General features: G+C 38.8%; 1 protein-coding gene across 1 annotated transcript; it reads left to right on the top strand.

The window, feature by feature from the left end:
* Window positions 1-13,794: 13,794 nt before the first annotated feature.
* LOC100277266 (uncharacterized) lies at window positions 13,795-14,455 on the top strand. Its single transcript, NM_001320299.1, has one exon. The coding sequence runs from the start codon at window positions 13,942-13,944 to the stop codon at window positions 14,149-14,151; it is 210 nt and encodes a 69-aa protein (NP_001307228.1). The 5' UTR covers window positions 13,795-13,941; the 3' UTR covers window positions 14,152-14,455.
* The last annotated feature ends 5,681 nt before the right edge of the window (window positions 14,456-20,136 follow it).

Here is a 20,136-nt window from a genome sequence, read left to right as displayed (position 1 = left end):
ACATGTTGTTCACTGGTGGATGCATCTCCATGTTCGAGCGTAAAAACCTTAAGTTTTGAGCATAAAACCTCTCGGTTATAAGCGTAAATACCGAGTCAATGTGAGAGATTGATAGTTCTAGTAGGTTGTTATTACGATCCTATTTTTATGGCAAATCCGAAAAACATGGCAGTCTTATGCATGTGGTTTCTATTTTTATACAGATCCAAAAATTATGGCAAATCGTGGGAGTTTCCATTGCATGCGCACAAATTTTGGATTATATTTTCCTTTTCGGTTCACGCGCGCAAAAAATTGGATGACATGAGTCACATAGAGCATAAATTCTTATACAACGTCACATAAATACTTACACCGTGTAGCATAATATATCGGTCCAACTAAAAACGCCAGCAGAAATTAGGGACGGTTTTATGGCAGACATAAAAATCTGGCATTTACGAACATAAGTGATTTGATTTTTTATGATAATTACGAACATGCGAGAATTAGGGATAGTTTTATGGCAGACGTACAAATATGTCATTTATGAACATAAATGATTTGATTTTTATGGTAATTACGAACAGCATAAATCAAGGAATTGTCTTTTCAGTGTGCATGCAAAAAATATGCATGCAGTAAACTGATATACGAACTCCGTGTTCAAGCATAAAATCGTATAGTTTTTAGCGTAAATAATAAATATGATAGGCATAAAACACAATAATCGAAAAGAAAACACGAATCGGAGGAGGTAGTTGTCGGAGGACATCGTCGATGACACAAGCACGGATGTAGGTCGTCACTCGAGCCACCAAAACGGTGCCAGATCGGAGGATGTCACGCGCGATCATCACTGCTCGCACCGCGCGCCTTCCGTGACGTCGCTCGAACCTCACGCCTCGTGTGTCGCCGTCGCTACTCGCACGTCGAGGGGCGCCGCTTGCTCGCCGGCCTTGGAAGGGTCGCCGCCTCGGGGCCCCGGGGACACCGCCGCTTGCCCGCACAAGGGCCCCGCTGTTGTTCGCCCTCTGAATCGGGGAGCCACCGCCACCGACCTGGGAACCGTCGCAACTACTCCTGATCAAGGAACCACCGCCACCACGTGTCGAGGTCAGGGAGCTGCGACCACCACAGCCACCGGCTGGGGGTCCACCACCGCGCACGCTCTCGGGCAACCGCCATCGTCGCACGCGATGTCGCTAATGAATCGAGATGTGACGTAAAAAACTGAACCCTAGCACTCCGGGTCTTGTTTTATAGACGTCCAGACCTGGTCCGGCTCGACCGGATTACACCGTCCGACCTGAGTTTCCTCTAGTTATTGGAAGCACAGGGCTTTATATATATATATATATATATATATATATATATATATATACTATATGTATTTAGAGCCCTGGGCTCTATTTAGCTAAAGGAAGCCCCAGCCAAATATGAACGCACGTGCATTCACAGCCGACCGACCTTTCAGATTCCATATATATACTGACGTATGTGCTCCGCCATTAGCTCCTTTTCTCCCGGTCTCAGTTTCCATAACCGCAAAACCCCAGCCTCGCCGCGCGTAGGGGTGGGCACATTTTTACCATAAACCGAAAACCGAACCGAACCGTACCGAACCGAACTGAAATTTCGGTTTTTTGGTAGTTCGGTTCGGTTTCGGTTTTTGTATCTAAGAAGTTCGGTTTTCGGTATCGTAATCGGTTTTCACCGTATACCGAACCGAAAAAACCGAATACCAAACTTTATCAATTCTCAAATTTGACTATTCGATTATGTGAACTAATTGTGTGATACAATTAAATTGTTATTCACTTATTTGTATGTGATGTATGATATATATCTCAATATTTGTACCTATATAATTTTTACTTTTTAAAATTATGTGTAATCTATCATGTAAACTTGTTGTATGTATTGTCTTGATTATAAGTTTGGTATTCGGTTTTTACCGAAAAACCGAAGTAAAAAACCGAAACCGAACTTCTCGGTTTTTCATTTTCTAGAAAACCGATCGGTTTCTAATGTTTGAAAAACCGAAGTTTTTTAAAACCGAAAAACCGAACCGAAGTTTAGAAAAAAATCGAATGCCCAGCCCTAGCCGCGCGACTCCAGGAATCTCCGCGGACTCAACCATCCCCGACGACTCCGCTCCCCTCGCCGCTCGCTGTCGATCCAGTCGCAATCGGCAGTTGAGCGGCGCCTCCTCAGTGTCCCCAATCCGCGCTCCAATATTCCCGCCGCTGCGTCAGGAGACGGAGTCCAGACCAGAGAAAACCCCTATTGCTCTGCCGACGCGTCTGCTTCCTCGCTCTCCGCCGACCCGACTGCTTCCACCTTCTCCGCCATCTTCCACATTCACCGTCGTCAACGGGTACCGCTCCAACTGGTAGTTCTTCCCCACCCATCTACGGTGTGTTCTTCCCAACCCTAGCTCGCGCGCATTTCATTGGATCGACTTCGACCACCAACAAATGTGTTGTTTTTGTTCATACTGCATTGTAAGGATTACGGCGAGGGTGAAAAATATTTATGCAGTTTATTTAATACATTTACGCACATTTACACAGTTGGTTACGCACATTTACACAGTTGGTTACGCACATTAGAATACATGTTTATGCATATCAGTTAAAGTTTTTTTTCATAGATGATGTTCAATAGGTAATTCAGTGGTCAGCTAGTTGTTTTTGTGACTGCATACATTTATTTATTCCATTATTTTATAGTTAATACATTACTGTTCACAGCATGTATTGTTTTATTGAATCATATCCAGTTTTTTATTATTATAAAACAGACATTATTTATTATACTAGATCACAGTTAACACAGCTTGTTTATAGCAAGTTTTGTTTTGCTCAAACATATTCAGTTTGTTATGATTATAAAATAGGGCAGAACATGTATGCAAGTGATTGTTGTAAAGAAGCAGTCTATTAGTTGTTTTTGGTAAAGTATATTTTTTTATTCAGAATTTATTATTTGATTTATGTATTCATTAGTCTATAGTTAATACGTTAATGTTTCACTGCAAGCTTTCTTTTTTTTGAAACATATTGAGATTTTTATGATTGTATAACAGGCCAGAACATGTATGCAACTAGTTGTTTTTTATGTATGTAACTGTATGCAGCTGTGTTTTTTTTCATGTATGCAACTTTATGCAATGTGTGTTTCATGTATGCAACTGTATGCAACTGCATGCAGCTGTGTTTCATGTATGCAATTGTATGCAGCTTTATGCAACATATTCAGATTTTTATGATTGTAGATCAGGTCAGAATATGTATGCAACTGTGTTTAGTAAATGAGCAGTCAACTAGTTGTTTTTCATAGAGTATATTATTTATATAAAATTTCATATATGTTTAGTGCATACATTTATGTATTTCAGATGATTATAGCTAATACATTATTGGTTACAGCAAGGTCTGTTTTTATTGAAACATATTCAGTTTTTCCTTATGATTGAACAGGTCAGTATATGTATGCAAATGTAAATAGAGAACTGTATATTCAGATGTTTATTGAGACATTATTATTGCCATGCAAAATTTATACAGAGTGCTTTTATGCTTGGTATTTAAAACAAATAGGTTCATTGATTCAATCATACCACACAATAAATACATATGCATATCCAACAGTTTAATTTTTACAATATTGTGTATTATGTATGCAGCTTTTAATTTAAAAAAATGAAGCACGTGGACCGTCCTCCAAATAACCCCAAACATATAACAATTCAGTCAAGCCAGGAGTGTTTCAGTGTTGACATTCCGTACGCAGAACAGTCTTATCCATGTCCAGAAGTTGGAAATCCTCCAAATGTTGATAGTCAAAATTTGATCAATGAAACAGTACAGCTTGATTCTGATGAAGATGACTTCATGCCAGCTCTGAAGAAGTGTAATGTTTCTGAAAGCCATACAAGAGTTTTAAGAAAAGTTGTGACAAAGAGGATTAAACATGAAGAGCTACCCCGACAGGTTAGTGTTATGCATACCCAACAAACAATTTCATATTTGTAAGGTTCTGAATTTTTTTTTGATAATAACAAAATTATTTCATGTTTTATATTGTGTAACAGAGGCTCAATGTGAGGTGCAACCCTCAAGATGTCATTGCAAGCATTAACATTTTGAATGAAAGACAACGTGAGGCTATAAGACGTAAAGGTTTCTCTAACATTCTTGATATGACAGTAGATGCGCTGTGTAGTAGATCACACCTTCAATGGTTGATGGACAAGCTGGACCCCAAGGACATGACAATTCGTCCTGGTCCAGAAAAGGAACTAAAGATCACAAATGACATTGTTCATCTTATCCTTGGGGTACCAAATCATGGCGGTGGTAAACCATTGGGGATTGATGAAGCAGTTGCAGCAAGCAACTTGAGGGCAGAGCTTGGTCTGGCTAAAGACGAGTTCAATGTGACATTTCTACAGGATCGTTTAAGGAAAGGCGAGGATGATGACCTTACAATCAGATGTTTCTTCCTCATTTTATTCAACCGTCTGTTGTTTCCAACTGCTAGCTAGGGCATAACATATCATGAGGTGCTTCTGACAGAAGAAATGCACCGTTTCCATGAGACCGACTGGTGCCAGTTGATTTTTAATGATCTCTGTGAAGCTGCGAAGAAGTGGCACAACCGAATCACCACAAATGTCTCCACGACTATATACGGATGCTCCATTGTTGTCCTTGTAAGTATAGTGTTTATCCTTATATACATTTATTGCATTTTTGGTTGCTCACTGTGGGTAATTATGTAACATGTTTTATGATGTTGGTTACGTTTACTTACATAGCTATTGAACTCCGTAATTCTTTTATGTAGTTGTATTACTTAGATCACCTGCATGCAGCCGCTGCCCCTCAAAATAAGATTGGCACACCTCGCATTAAATTCTTTGATAAGAATACCATAAAAGCTTTGACCAAAGTTGACAAGAGGAAGGTACACCATGGGGCTGAACCTTTCGGACATTGTGAAGTAAGTTATTCATATTTACACAGTTGTTTACGCACATTTACACAGTTGGTTACGCACATTCACTTTAATTTTATTTTTAGTTCCGAAGCTCGACCGAGACATGCTATTCAGTTGGACCTAAGCTCGATCGCCAATCCGAGGCAAGTTTATGATGTATTATATACATAGTTTATGAATATTTATGGAACAAATGGAATAGGCAGGTGGTCATGGATTCTTATTAATTTTGCTGAACAACCAGCCGGAGTGCAGGACCAACATTTTTGATGCACCGCGCCCTGCCCCAACGCCTCGGCCCACTTTTAACATCCAACTTCCATCGATCAAAGAGATGATGTCAAGTAAGATCAACGATCTCCCACCTCGTCATCGATCTAAATTCACAGACATTCTTGCTGCATATGACTTGGAGGTTAACAAGTCATGCATAGCCATAAAAGACAGCATTGACAAAATTATTGAGAAGCAATACGACATAGCAGACAAGTTTATAGAGTTGATCGACGAGGTACTACGTGCCGAGTCTGATAATTTAGAAAACGAGACAGATGAGCCACAGCATCCGAGGAATTCGGCTGATTCAGCAGGTCAGTCATACAATTATCCCTTGTCATTTATTCAGAACCTTTAACTGTCTATATGTGCATACGATTTTTTTTATATGTACAGTTAACAGCATTTGTTTTTTTCAAGTATACGCAGCAACATTTGATCTATAATGCAAGTTTTGACATATATTATTTTCAATATAATTGTGTACAAGGACACACTGTTCATGCCACCCAACCCACACCCGATATGCCATCCCAAGCTTCGCAGCTCGACACCCAGCTGGGTGTTACTCAGTTTGAAGAAATTCATGAAAGACAACAGCATATCCGTAGAGTGCTGGAGACTTGTCCCGACGAATCGGATGTTGTTACAGGTCAACAGGTAATATATCCAACTCCAATACCTTTTTTACTCATCATACGTACATTGTTTGCATATTACTTTTTTAGCAGTATACGAACCACACTTTTTTGTCAACAGGATTTCTGTTTTGATGTTCAAAACAACATTTTGAGGAACACAAATATCACACCTCAAACCACACAAGCTTGCACCCGCTTGCTGAAATTTGACGTGACACCGCAAAAAAATGTTTGTTAGCAGTTCATGTCTCATGTTATAATTCCATTTTATGATACATACTACATAATTATACTAATCATATACCTTTGTGTAGAGAGGTGAAATGGCAACAGAGGAAATGGAACACAATGACAGTGGCCCAGTTTTTTATCAGACCCCAACCCCTCATGTCAGTATAATAACATACATATTACATAATGCATTTTATGCCATTAAACTAATTTTTTTAATGTTCAAACACTTATAACCAGGTTCCATCTCAGGATGATACACTAAAAGAGACAACAATTTCTGGAACTGATCCACTCCTTACAGAGCTTGAGTGCGTTCGTTCTCTTTGGGATTTACTCTGTTCCAAGGACATTGACCAAAGCAGGTACATGTTACACAAATTACGAATACCGTATTTATAAGTTTGGTTCATTTATGCAATATGAATATATAACTATGTTCATCATACAGGGTTGTCATAGATTACGGTGAATACAGTGCAAACTGTATCGATATTTATGAATCTTTCGCAGAGGGCAAATGTCTTGAGAATGTCTTCATGCAGTGTTTCATTGAGTGTGTTCGTGATGATTCCAAAAATCATCGTCGAACTATGACATCTAACAGATTAGTACTTGATGTCAATGTTGGGGTAGGTTCTTCTTCACAGTTATTGTAACTATACACAGAATATACTTACACACTCTATTTTTGTTTTTTTGGCTCTGTTAAATTTTGAAGAGAAGGAACGTCATAGCAAGAATCCTCAGCCGTTTGATCAAAATGTGTTACAGAATTGCTTGCACAACACATTGCCTCCTTTGGTAAATCTGGATAAATGCAACTCGGTAAGCCTTAGTAACATTTTGTTCCCAGGTTCATTAGCATATTAATTGTACCTTTTAATCATTATGACATTGTAACAGCAACATGTAACCTATTTTTACTTTTCTCATCAACAGATATTGGTACCTATGCTTAGTAGGGGACATTGGACACTGTATGTAATCAACCTACACCATCGGTGTATACACATTTTAGATTCGAATCCGTATGGTATAGAACTTGGTGGCACCATATGGAAGGACTACCATTATGACCCAATCTATTTAGGTGGAAGGAAATTCCCATGGGCTAGGGTTATAATGAGTAGGCTGAGCAAAGCGTTACAACATGTTTGCCCCAATGCAGCCTTCCCTAAATTTGGTAATTTTCCAATGGATATGCCATCTAATTGCCCAACAATGAGAACAGGGTCAAATGACTGTGGCTTTTTTGTAATGAGTTACATGAAGTTTTATGATCACATTGCAGGTGTCATAACTTCTTTCAATCAACCAGTAAGTGATTATGCTAACTCTTTTACATTCCGGTTGCCATCATTGTACATGTTAGCTATATACGTGTATAATGCATGCTATGCTTTTATTGCGGGACAATTCCCGAGACCTACGTGCTCATGCCCTTCATCAACTCACATTCCATCGCATGAACAAGGCGCTGCCACTTCCATTAGATATCCAGAGATTTATGTTTGCGCGCAAGTAGTTAACTATGTGTCAGAACTAAGCAATGGTGTGGGCAATGTATCGTACTGTGGTATTTTGGCCATGATGGTTAGTTAACAATGTTAGGAAGCTTCCTTATATGTGCTGTTTTAGAACAATTATTATGCTACTTTGTCTTAGGTTGTTACACAGGTACTTTCTGTGAACATTAGTTGGTTGGATACTTATGGTTATGCTGCAACGATGTGAACATCAGATGTTTTCACTTCTGTGGGCTTAAATATGATCTTTTTATATGTTATGAAGATCTTATATGAATACCTCATTTCTTAATATTACGATCAGTTCATTTAAGTTTATAGTTTTTTTGTTAATATGTATATAAACTTATTGGTATCCCTATCATTTTTATACTATTTATTATACTGTTATTCTCGAATCATATTGCGCATCCACCACATTACTGTTCATATAATTTACGTATTAAACGACTATCATACAGGTTATATATGATGTTTCCTACTTCAAATTATGCTACATTAGTAAGCAATATACGTTATATTTATTAGATTTCAACAACCATCTGTATATAAATCATTTGTCACTCATGCAATTTTTATTGCAAAAAACAGATTATTCGTATCACATACAACAGACTACTCACTGCCTGACTCACTGTTATCGAAATCAACAGACTAATTACTGGTCATATAGTTTACGTATTATACAATCATCATACAGGTTATATACGATGTTTTCTACTTCCAATTATGCAACATTATTAAGCAATATATGCTATATTTATTAGATTTCAACAGCCACCTGTATATAAATAATTTGTCACTCATGCAATGTTTATTGCAAAAAAACAAATTATTCGTATCACATAGAACAGACTAATCACTGTCTGACTCACTGCTATCGAAATCAATTGCGTGTTTTTTTGATGTTGTGGTCTCATTCCAATCAGGAGCTTTACTTCCACCCTTGTTCCTAGATCCAGGAGATCGTCCTCTCTTACGTCCAGCAAGGCTAGCCAACCGTAATCTATTTTCCTCCATTGACAAACATGTCCTACTGTTGTGACCATCAGCAATTCCACACTTCTGGCATTTTCTGGTCATTTTCTTTGTACCTTTTGCTCCCAATTTAATAACCTTTTGTTCACTCCCCTTTATTGTTCTTCCTTTGGGTTTTGAGTTATTTGGTCTTGCCAAGCTTATCCCATCGACTGCAAAATCCAGTTTCTGCAATTCAAAAGTAAATATTTCTTAGCATATAATATTATGCAGTCCAACATTCAGTATAACACCATTATTACCTTTCTAGCATGATCACTTTGTTCATTGTCACCACTCTCATTCATATTTGCGTGATCCTGCAAATTAGCCAATAACTCGAACCTATAAATCATTTATATGTATAACCGCAAATCAATATAGTTGTTAAAGATATTACCTCTTCTAATGGACGTATCGGTATAGGTATTTGAACATTGCCCACACCCCGTTCAAGTATATTAGATACGTCTTGAATTTCCTGAAAATTTGGTTGAAAGCTCAGCATACATCATTTACAAATAAACATTCACAACAATATGATCAAAACCTTGTTATTCCTTTCATCGAATTCACCATCCTTTTTGATGTCTCTATTGTCTTCATCATCGTCCTGATATTTTATTGTTTCATACCTCATCAATATATTATGATGAATAATATGTTACAAAATACATATTAAAACATTACATACCTGTATACCATCTCCTCCACTAGTTCCACATGTCTCCTCAACTTCTATATCTGTCTCCAAACGCGAAAGTACCTCGAGAAGCTCATCCATTACTGCTAGGGCTCTATCATTTCCTGCTTTGGATAAACTAGCATGATGCACTACTTTCATTGCCTTTTTAGCAACATCTTCTGTCTATATGATTTTGTTTCTCCATCCTTCCCCTTCAAATTCCTATCATCTCTTGAAAACGGAACATCTTGCCTTGCAGAGTAGGTGTATCTTTGTAATATGTATTCTTTCGGTATTCGTTCAATCTGAAGATGCATAAACACGCGTAGTACATGTACACAGAATAGACCTATAAAACAATAACGATCATAAGAATTTTGTATATATGTTTTCAATGTATATATTTACTATTTAGTATTCCATACCTGTATGTTCCCAATGTTTGCATTCACAAGTATACTTTCCTGCATCTTCATCAGCTGTCACTTTGAATTGGTGTTGTCCCCACACAATTTTATTCGATCTTGTTGTATGTTGCACTACCCAATCATTTGCACCCCCTTCTTCGTCATGCATTATCTTGAATGCAGTTGCATATTTCAAAGATTCCTGGAATTTATTCATCACGGCCCTTGTGTATGCTCTTGCAACCCTTATCTCAAACATATATAGCGTGTTTGTTTCCTTTTGACCCTGTGGCATATATAATGCAAATTAGATGACACTTATATTAAGGTATAAATATACAACATAACAATTTATCCTCACCATGCTTCCCACTGCTTCTTTTGACTCTTTCATCTTTCTACTGTGTAGAAGCTTCATCATTTGCTTGGCGAATTGATGAAGCGGAGTGTTTGCATCTACATGTGCACTTTTCACAAGCCTGTTCATGCTTTCACTACGTTGTGTAGACAACATTAGACCACAATAATGATTCTTGAAAAAAGCAGGCACCCAATCCTTACGTATTCCATACATCTTATTGAGAGTAATGTTATCGTGCAGATGGAAATCTTCAAGAAGCATTGACCATGCAGTCTCAAACTCCAACTCAGTCAAAGGATGATGTATTATAGATTGGAACCGTGTCTTAAAGTCCATTTCCTCAAACCTTGCATACAACTCGTTTAGAAAAGGCATATACCTATTTTGCACATGCCATAGACACAAACGATGTATTGTGTGTGGGAAAACCCTCTCGAGTGCTACTGGCATTGCAGGATCTTGATCTGCAATCATATATGACAAAATTGTATGAATCTTATTCCATGTGATAAAGAAAATAAGATCAAATTTAAGACATATTTTATGTATATACATTTCCTTCATTATTATCAGTCGTACCTGTCAGCATCACTCGTGGCCCTTCAGTTCCCATGCATGTTTTGAAGGCATTGAATACCCATTCAAATGTATCAACAGTTTCATCCCCCAACAATGCGAAAGCAAATATAGTGCAATGGAGGTGGTGATTTGAACCAACAAACATACCTAGTGGTTTTTCATACAGATTAGTCTTATGTGTTGTGTCAAATGTAACTGCATCACCAAAATCCATGTAATCCCCTTGCTGGCTTGCATGTGACCAAAATATGCTCAAAATCTTTCCTTCTTTATCCAATTGGAAGTCAGAGAAAAATTGTGGATTATCCTTTTTGCATGATGCAAAAAAAAGATAGTAGCTTTGCCACATCATTTGCATTTCTTTCTCGTTGCTTTACCTTTTTCCTGAAATTATTGTCAACATTTAGCATTAGGCGAAACCAACATTTTTGCAAAATTCAATTCTGAATAACAATCTAAACATATTATAAACTTACAGGTTATACATGTCCTGTGCTGTTACAGGCACACTCTCAGGACCACCGTGCATTTCTGATACATAATCCATAATACAATGTTGCGGGATTCGACTCTCCTGCATTGAACTTATGAACTCCATGTATTCAGGATCATGCGTCTTATTGCATTGTAATTGATTCTTTTCGGTATCCTTCTTAAAAAATTCATGATTATGATCCAAGTGCAACAGATCAATACGCACTGATATAACTGTCTCTTTTGCATTATCATAAATTTTTTTAAGTTTCATACCGGCATTGCATTGTGTCCGCTTCGAGCTGGTATTACGTACTTTTGGGTTTGATATTCCCCTTACTGCACTCTTGCCTTCCATCGAGCAATTCAACCACTTACAATTTTTCCGTTCCCTATACTCTTTTAATGGAAATCCAACTTCATACGCATACCTACTATAAAATTTATATGCTTCATCCACACCACTGAATGTCATACCAACTTTAGGTACCAACCTTGGATCAATTGTAACTTCCTGTGCAAAATAATAAAATATATATGTATGTTCATATATTCCATAAATTGTATCATGTATGGTGTCCTACATAATTTTACATTGTATGCAGAATATAACATTTTTCACACCATCTAGCTGCATTCTATCGTATACAATTTAACCTACAATACTGAAAATCCAAATCAGTTAAATAGTACTTACATGTCTCTGCAGAATCACTTGTGTGTCCTGTTCATGCTCACCAATAGTACGCATAGTATTAAGGTGTTGTCCTCCTTGATTCACTGTCATCCTCGATGCCTCAAATGTGGTCTGATCATCAACTCCCGGGGCCCTCAAAGCTGCTGGTGGAGTAATTGCCTCTACAGCAATAGTTGTTTGCATATGCGCACTTGCATCTGAGGTAAACTGGTTCTCTCCTTGTTGTTCTTCCTGCACCATTGTTACGATATCCAAGCATGGATTTGTTCGATGAACTGATGTCGGTGTCGTATACTCACTGATTGACTCGTTTCCCCGTGGCGCCGCCATCTTCCAGATCAGGTTACGCCCTTCAGCCAGCCACGCCCTAACCAATGATTCGTACTGTCTACCTTTTTTGGAAGCCTATGAATATTTCCTCTTGATCATGCGCATATCCATTATCGTGGACGCGATATTCATGGCGCATATCCTTTATCCGCTGAATTCTAGGATCGTGGGCGCGCTGATGGTGGGCGTAACAGCCAGTTATGCAATTTATACATAGATTTATGATATCGTAATTGTCTGTTTAAATGTGCTTCCCCAATTTTCGGGTTACACGTCACCGGCCCACGTTCGGACAAATGGCCCACGTTTGGTTACGCATTTCTGTACTAACTATTACACTTGCGTAAATGCAGTGCATAAATACGGGCCGCCTGGATCGGCCCATTCGATGCGACCAGGCTTGGCTCGTGTGTGTGTGTATATATATATATATATATATATATATATATATATATATATATATATATATATATATATATATATATATATATATATATATATATATATATAAAGAGAGAGAGAGAGAGAGAGATTTGGAGGTTAAAACTTAAGAGAACTTAGGAGTCTTAGATTAATAAAAAGTAAAACAGCGAGAATTCAATAGTAAATAGTGGTTGTGCTGTACAGGTTAGGTGAATGGAATCAAAATGAAAAGAAGCGCCTTTCGTTGGTTGCTAGATTGAAAGGGACTATAATGCACCTGAAAGCCGATTCCATGGGAAAAAGACGAACTAGGATGACTGATGTGACACCTCTCTTTCGACCCACGTAAAACCACCATGCAATTGACAAGGTCACACTTGGTAGAAGATAACGATGTATTACTTGGAAAACTTAGGTTGTTGGATTCGTATTCAAATCCGTTGTTCGGACTGATACAGCTGTAATTTATAAAGACAAAGACATTATATAATAAGTAAAAGTTGGTACTGATTAAAGACAAGAGAACAGGCTCACTCAACATTGAGAAGGATATACAGTCACACGTATCACCAAAAGGTAGCACCTAAAAAGGGGAGAAAAGTGACCCTATTTATGAAAGTTCATAGTTTCTCCTTTGTGTCACAATTTATGAAAGTTAGACGTTATTTTGCTGGACAGTGTTTAGGAGTTGTGCGCGTGAGTGTGTGGTAGCGCTATTTATCACTACCGTGATAAACCAAAAATCCATCATCTCGACCCTACTGAACACATTCGATTTAGTTAGTCACTATGTCTGCGTCAGAGAGAGACGTGACAAGTGTCACATACATCTATCTTGCTTCCCTGATGATGGAATTTTAACGGTGAACGAAAGGTCCAAGTAAGCTAGTAACGGTTAGGAATTGTTTCGACCCATTAATTCGGCACCAACGAACAAGACCTTAATTCTCTTGTCATCAAATTAGTCCTAAAGAAAATAAACCACGCGGCTTTAATCGACAGGGGCAAGCGAGAAGCCACCCACACCAGCATTACCCACGCAGCATGGACAGACAACATGAGTCAGATGAACCCAACCTTCCATCCGTTCGGCCCTCAGCAAAATGCCACTACGCTATATATCGCGTCACGCAACGCACGTTCTCTCCACTGGTCCTACAACACTCTCCCTACCACACCGAACCAACAAGAGGAGCAAGAGGTAGCTATAGCAGCCTAGCACACACCACCACCCACCACCACCGCGCCACAGAGCTGCCGAGAGTGTGCTGTGCTTCGCTCATCGACCGACCGATCGATCTCGGCATGGCGGACTGGGGGCCGGTGCTGATCGGGCTGGTGCTCTTCATCCTGCTCTCCCCGGGCCTGCTCTTCCAGATCCCCGGCAAGGGCCGGATCATCGAGTTCGGCAACTTCCAGACCAGCGGCCTCTCCATCCTCATCCACGCCGTCATCTACTTCGCCCTCCTCGCCATCTTCCTCCTCGCCGTCGGCGTCCACATTTACCTCGGCTAGCTAGTCGCCCGTCGTCGCCGCCGGGCTGAGCGAGGCTAGCTGCTGGCGCGCGGCGGCCCGGCCCGGCCTGGCTTTATTTGACATCAATCTGGGTGGCTGGATTAGGTACTGCGTGGTGCGGAGGCATATACTACTATATACATTTACATGTTCATCTCCATCTGCTTGCTAGCTGTATGTTGATTTATTTAGCTACTACTTTATCAACGACATCCTCGAGTCCAGATACAGTATATCCAATTAATCCCTTATGAGCATGCTTCTGATAGATGGCCATTAATAATACATATGTCATGTTTTTTTATTATCATGGTCTCAAGTTCTGGAATTCTTTTTTGCCAGATCCGCTAATAATCGTATTCAATTAATTTGGTCAGCTTTTCAAAGGTTGGTTCAATTTGTTGTTGTTTTTTCCTTTCTTTTTCCAAAGGCCGCTTCTATTTTCAAAGTCGCATCACCCTCAGCAACTATTCCCTCGGTTTTAAATTACAAGGCATTCTAATTTTCTTAAAGAGCCAAAGCATATCTTAGGTTTGATCGAAGTTGCTGAGAGATCGAATTGCAGGGATTTACAACATCAAATAGGCGGTGAACGTAGGATGAAAATATAATTGGTAAAGGACCTAATGATACTTAATTGGTACTATAAATGTTACACTTTTATTATATAAATTTAATCTAATTTGAGATGTTTTCATTCTCTGACTAAATCGGAATGACTTGCAATTTAAAAGTGAGGGAGTACCTCGCTTCATCGTCGTCTTTTGCACTGTGTATGGTATTCTACAGAAGTTGACGTTTCACCGAAACTTTGCTGGAGAGTCAACTAAAATGGAACGGCTCCATTCTAGTTTTTTTATAATAGAGTTGTTCTATTCCGTGTTTAGCAAACAGAATAGAGCCTCTCCATTTTTTATTTAGTTGCCACTTCGTTATCTATTTGGTTGAATAGCTATATGAATGTGTAGAAGATAGGAGAGGGAGGAGAGCTCTCGCATCCGAGAGAGCGCTTGTATCCATTCGTTTTTTAGAGTTGGAGCATTCTAATTATTTATGGTAAATTATTATATAAAGATTTTAGGAGCTGTTCCGCTCCTCTTTTATTTTAAATTAAATATCTAAAAAATAGAAATGGAGTCACTCCCCAACCAAACACACTTATTCGATTTGCATTTGCATTGACGCCCCTACCAGCCATAAATGACGACTCAATCGCTATGTTTCTACTGCAAACCGTCCTGAAAGGCTGAAACGCAATTCCGTCTATTTGGAACTCGTAACAAGCATATCCATGGGTCAAATCATCCTGAAAGGTGAAACTTTTTTTTTTTGCTAGCTTCTGTACTAAGAAAGCTGAAATAAACAGCTCGCTGTTGAGCAGTGTAGGCATTTGAAAAGTTCGAAAAGCTGCTTTCTGAGAAAAATGAACTGAGAGCTAAGAAAGCAGGTCCAAGTGACTCCAAGACCAAGTATATGCTTAGGCATTTGAAAAGTTCGAAAAGCTGCTTTTTGAGAAAATGAACTAAGAGCTAAGAAAGCAGGTGGAAGTGACTCCAAGTATGCTAAGAAGGTAGGGAATATTACAAAAGACAACAGCAAAGAGTTAACAGCCGCAAGCTAGAACTAGAAATAGCCACAACTTAAGCAGACGGCACGGGAATTTTTTCCCCCGATATAGGAAGCATTTTATAGATGACAAGAACAGTATATCAACAAGATACAAAACCTCGGTACAACTTCCGACTTCTGTTTAGAACACACAGCCAGCAACATAAGCAAAGTTTAAGACAGACATAAATTAGTAGCCTTTAACCCAAAGACTAGACCGCCATTCATACATATGACTAGGAAAAAAATATCGTGGCCACTCGCACCAAAAGCCATAACCCCTCTAGCACCACCACCTTTAAGTCCTATTGAAATATAGCCCAACTCGAGAGCCAGAAAATCGTCGAGTGAATAACATGTAAGGGTGAGAAGAAAAGTTTTTCTTAAAAACCAGATAGTTTCTACAATTCTATGAGCCCAGCACAAAATCGAAGCTCCAACAAGAAACAAAGGTTTAAGATCTTTGTTAAAAAAAGTGGGTCCAGGACCCAAACATATCCTCTACGTTTTCTAGTTTTTTATTCTGGTGACCATCTGCAAAACAGTCCAAATTGCCCAGGCAAGACGACATTCAAAGAACAGATGATTAATCGTAAAGAACTTATGATTAATTGTTTCATTCTTATGACAGAAAACACATGTTAAGTTTCCATGTCAGATTCGTTTAGCTAGATTATCCTTCTTGAGTACTATTCCATGTCACAAATACCATAAGAAGAATTTAATTTTCGAAGGAGCCTTCAGTTTCCAAAGATCTCTATTCACATTAGGGGTGTTCTTAAATATCAAGGTGGCAAAAAGTGATTTTACCGAGAACTAATGATTTGAGTGAACATATCAGGGTCATGAGACAATTCAAGTCCCTCCCAATGTGGCAACAATTCATTCCAAACAATCAATTTGGGAGCAAAGAGTTGTTCCATCGGGAAAGGTTCGGAGATGAAGAGCTCAATACTTCTTGGTCTAGCAATATTATAAAGGGAAGGATACTGGTCTTTCAAAGAGGACCCACCTAACCAGAATTCCTCCCAAAAACAAACTCGTGATCCATCCTTTACTATGAAGGATCCAAAACGTAGGAATTCTCGCTTCACCTTCGTTAGGCAGGACCAAAAATGAGAATCACCATTTTTCCACTCCACTTGAGTTAATGGTTTTGATCCTAGATGCTTATTTCGTAGTATTTGTTGCCAGACCCCATCAGATGTGAGCAATCTATACAACCATTTATTAAGTAGTGCAATAATCTTTGTGTTTAGATCCACGACCCCAAGACCACCTTGGTCTTTAGGCTGATAAAGAATATCCCACTTAGTCCGTCTATATTTCTTTTTATTTCCATCACCTTGCCAATAGAAACTCATCGAAAATAATCTAGTTTCTTGAGCACTCCTTTGAGTAGTGAAAAAAGGACATCATGTACATCAGAAAGCTACTAAGAACCTAATTAATCAAAACTAGGCGACCTTCGGATGATAGGTGTTTTCCTTTCCAGCTACCGAGTCTTTTCTCAAAGAGTTCTTTGACAATTGCTCAATTAGAGTTTCCTAGCTTTCTGTGATGAATCAGTATCCTAAGGTAATTGATTGCAAAGCTCCAAGCTTTGTACCCAAAAAGATCAATATAATGGTCTATGTTTTCTTGGCCTAAGCCAATACAGAACAACTAACTCTTATGGAAGTTGATCTTAAGCCCCAAAGCTTGCTCAAATGCATAGAAAAGTAACTTCATATTGCGAGCTTTATCTCGAGCATGATCCATAAAAAGTATAGTGACGTCTGCATATTGGAGTATAGAGAGTCCCTCGTCAACTAGATGAGGGATAACTCCATCAAACTGTCCATCCATTTTGGCCCTACTTAAGATCACATTTAACATATCCACCATGATGTTAAACAAAAGAGTGGACAAAGGGTCCCATTGTCAAAGGCCCTTTATTGTTTGAAAAGAATGCCTAACATCGTCATTAACATTCACAACTACACTTCCTGTGGATATGAAAGTCTTACTCCAAGATATCCATTTGGACGAGAAACATTTCACACAGAGGGTTTGGAATAAAAATGGTCATCCCACTTTGTCATATGCTTTTTTGAAGTCTAGCTTAAGAATCGCATATTCTGTTTTTTCGATGGAGTTCATGTATTGTTTCATGCAAAACCACCACCCCTTCAAGAATATTCTGGCCCATCAGAAAGGCAGTTCGAGAAGGGCTAACTACCTTGTCTACTACCGAGCTTAATTTGTGTGCGTGGTTACTTTGGTGAAGACCTTATAGCTCACATTAAGTAGACAGATTGGTCTATATTATTGAACGGTGTTTGCCCCTCGGACCTTGGTATTAGAGTAATGATGCCAAAGTTGAGGCTAAAAAGCAGGAGATCTCCTTTATATAGATCATGAAACATACATACCAGGTCCCTTTTAATGGTTTCCCAAAAGTACTGATAGAATTCAATAAGGAATCTATCTGGTCCTAGAGCTTCATTGTGCTAAGCGAACCTTTTAATGGTGTTTTCACGCTGAGAAGCTCCTCAAAAGCTCAAACAAACAGGACCTCAATCTCCTCCTCCCTAAGGAGTTTGGTCAGATGATCCCGAGCCCGAGCTAAGCAAACCTGCTCATTCTCAGATCTCTGACTTCAACGGAAGTATCCAATGCGCAAATAATATTTTGAAGATCAGATTTCCTTTTTCTTATATTCCCCGTTTGTTTGGGCTACCCACCCGCATAGAAACCTACACAATGCACTCAATTTGCTATATTCCATCTTTGTATCGAGTCACGCCATTTAACTGTTCTGGACCAAATTTTCATGATATGGTCATCAAACCCTTCTCAATAGAACCAATTCAGTTCAGATTTAAATTGAGCATGCTAGGGTTTCAATGAATGCTAAGGCTGTCTCTTCTCATATCTTATCCTCTATTTTAAACTTTATTCTGTAAACGGTGTTGTCTAAAGCGCAAATCTCATATTTTATACGATCTATTGTGGACCTAGTAATAGGAATACACAAGTGCATGCAAGGTACGAATGCTAAGCTAATAATGCGAAGAGGACGATGACCGGTGAACCAAGGAAGAGTGCACGCCTTTCTTGATGGAAAAAGAGGTGCAGAACAACTCGTTGGATGGACATGATGGGGGTTAGTTGGAGAGGGAGAGTTGTTGGCGTGTCCGTGTTGTATTGTACTGTACTTGTTGGACCCATCTCCGAGTCCGACCTTATGCACCTAATCATATCATGCTCTGGACACGCTAATTTTGCCGTGTCCTGAGTGATCTGAGCCACCGCTCGATCCAAGCAGACATCCTAATGCGAGATTTCTTTTTCTCTGCGCTCCACACAACGGTCATATGGAGCCACACACTGTCCTCCTTGGCCTTTTTTTTTTTGCCTCCGCCACTAATCCTTGGACGTTTGCGCACAAATGTTTGAGGGCCATTAGGGTCATGGAAACCAATCCTTAACAGGCACGATTGTTCTTCATCCACACTATTTTTAAATATAGCTGACATTGTGCAGCTTAAACACATTCATCGAGTTCCGACTTCTAGTAATGCCTCCGTTTGGGGTGTTTGGTTTGAAGAATTGATCCATTCTATATGAGGTGGTGCATCATAAGTCTATTCTACAAATTTGGTGGAATAAACTCATTTCTCATATTATTACATTATTACTAGTTATTAGTTTATGAGGAATGAAATAATGATAGATCAACTCATTCCATTCCACAAACAAAAAAAAATGAAAAGTAAGAAGATTGTGAACTATCTCATTTCTCAACCCAAACACCCCCATACTACATTCATCGAACTTTGACCAGATTTTAGTTAGATGTATTGACATATACTAGTTTAAATTAATGCACTCGAGAGTCGAGACATATATCATGTATGTAGAATGTAATGAAGCTAGTTTAGTATTGTAGTTATTTATGTGTTTTCTACAAATCTTGTCAAAACTAGACATTTTTTACACAGAACATAAGTTCTTTACATACCGAATGTAAAGAATCCCTTTTACAGCCCCTCACATATACCAGCTGCTGGTCCATATAAATAAAAGAAAAACAAATTACTAAAGGTTTTTTTTTAAAAAAAATTGATCTGTGTTTGTGGGCCTCCGCGTGATGGGTGTGAGGGGCTGTAAAAAATAACGTTTATATCCGGTATGTACAGAATTTTCTTCCACAGAACTGAGGTTAAGGCAAATTAGAGAGGGATACTATAGGTCCTAGAACAAAGCAAAATAGGCCCAGCCCAAATTGGCCCTTCATGATTAATCAAGTCAAAGTGGACCCTTATCAAATGGAGCCATCTGGCGTTTTGGATCCCTGATGAAGGCTTTCAAGACTGCAGCCTGATTCGACGA

This window comes from Zea mays, chromosome 4 (assembly GCF_902167145.1).
Source record: "Zea mays cultivar B73 chromosome 4, Zm-B73-REFERENCE-NAM-5.0, whole genome shotgun sequence".
NCBI lineage: Eukaryota > Viridiplantae > Streptophyta > Magnoliopsida > Poales > Poaceae > Zea > Zea mays.
Note: the sequence above shows the minus strand (reverse complement) of the source record. Positions and strands in the feature narration are given on the sequence as shown.

Excerpts from the sequence above, each read along its gene's own strand:
- LOC100277266 (NM_001320299.1), top strand. The coding sequence starts at position 13,942 with ATGGCGGACTGGGGGCCGGTGCTGATCGGGCTGGTGCTCTTCATCCTG.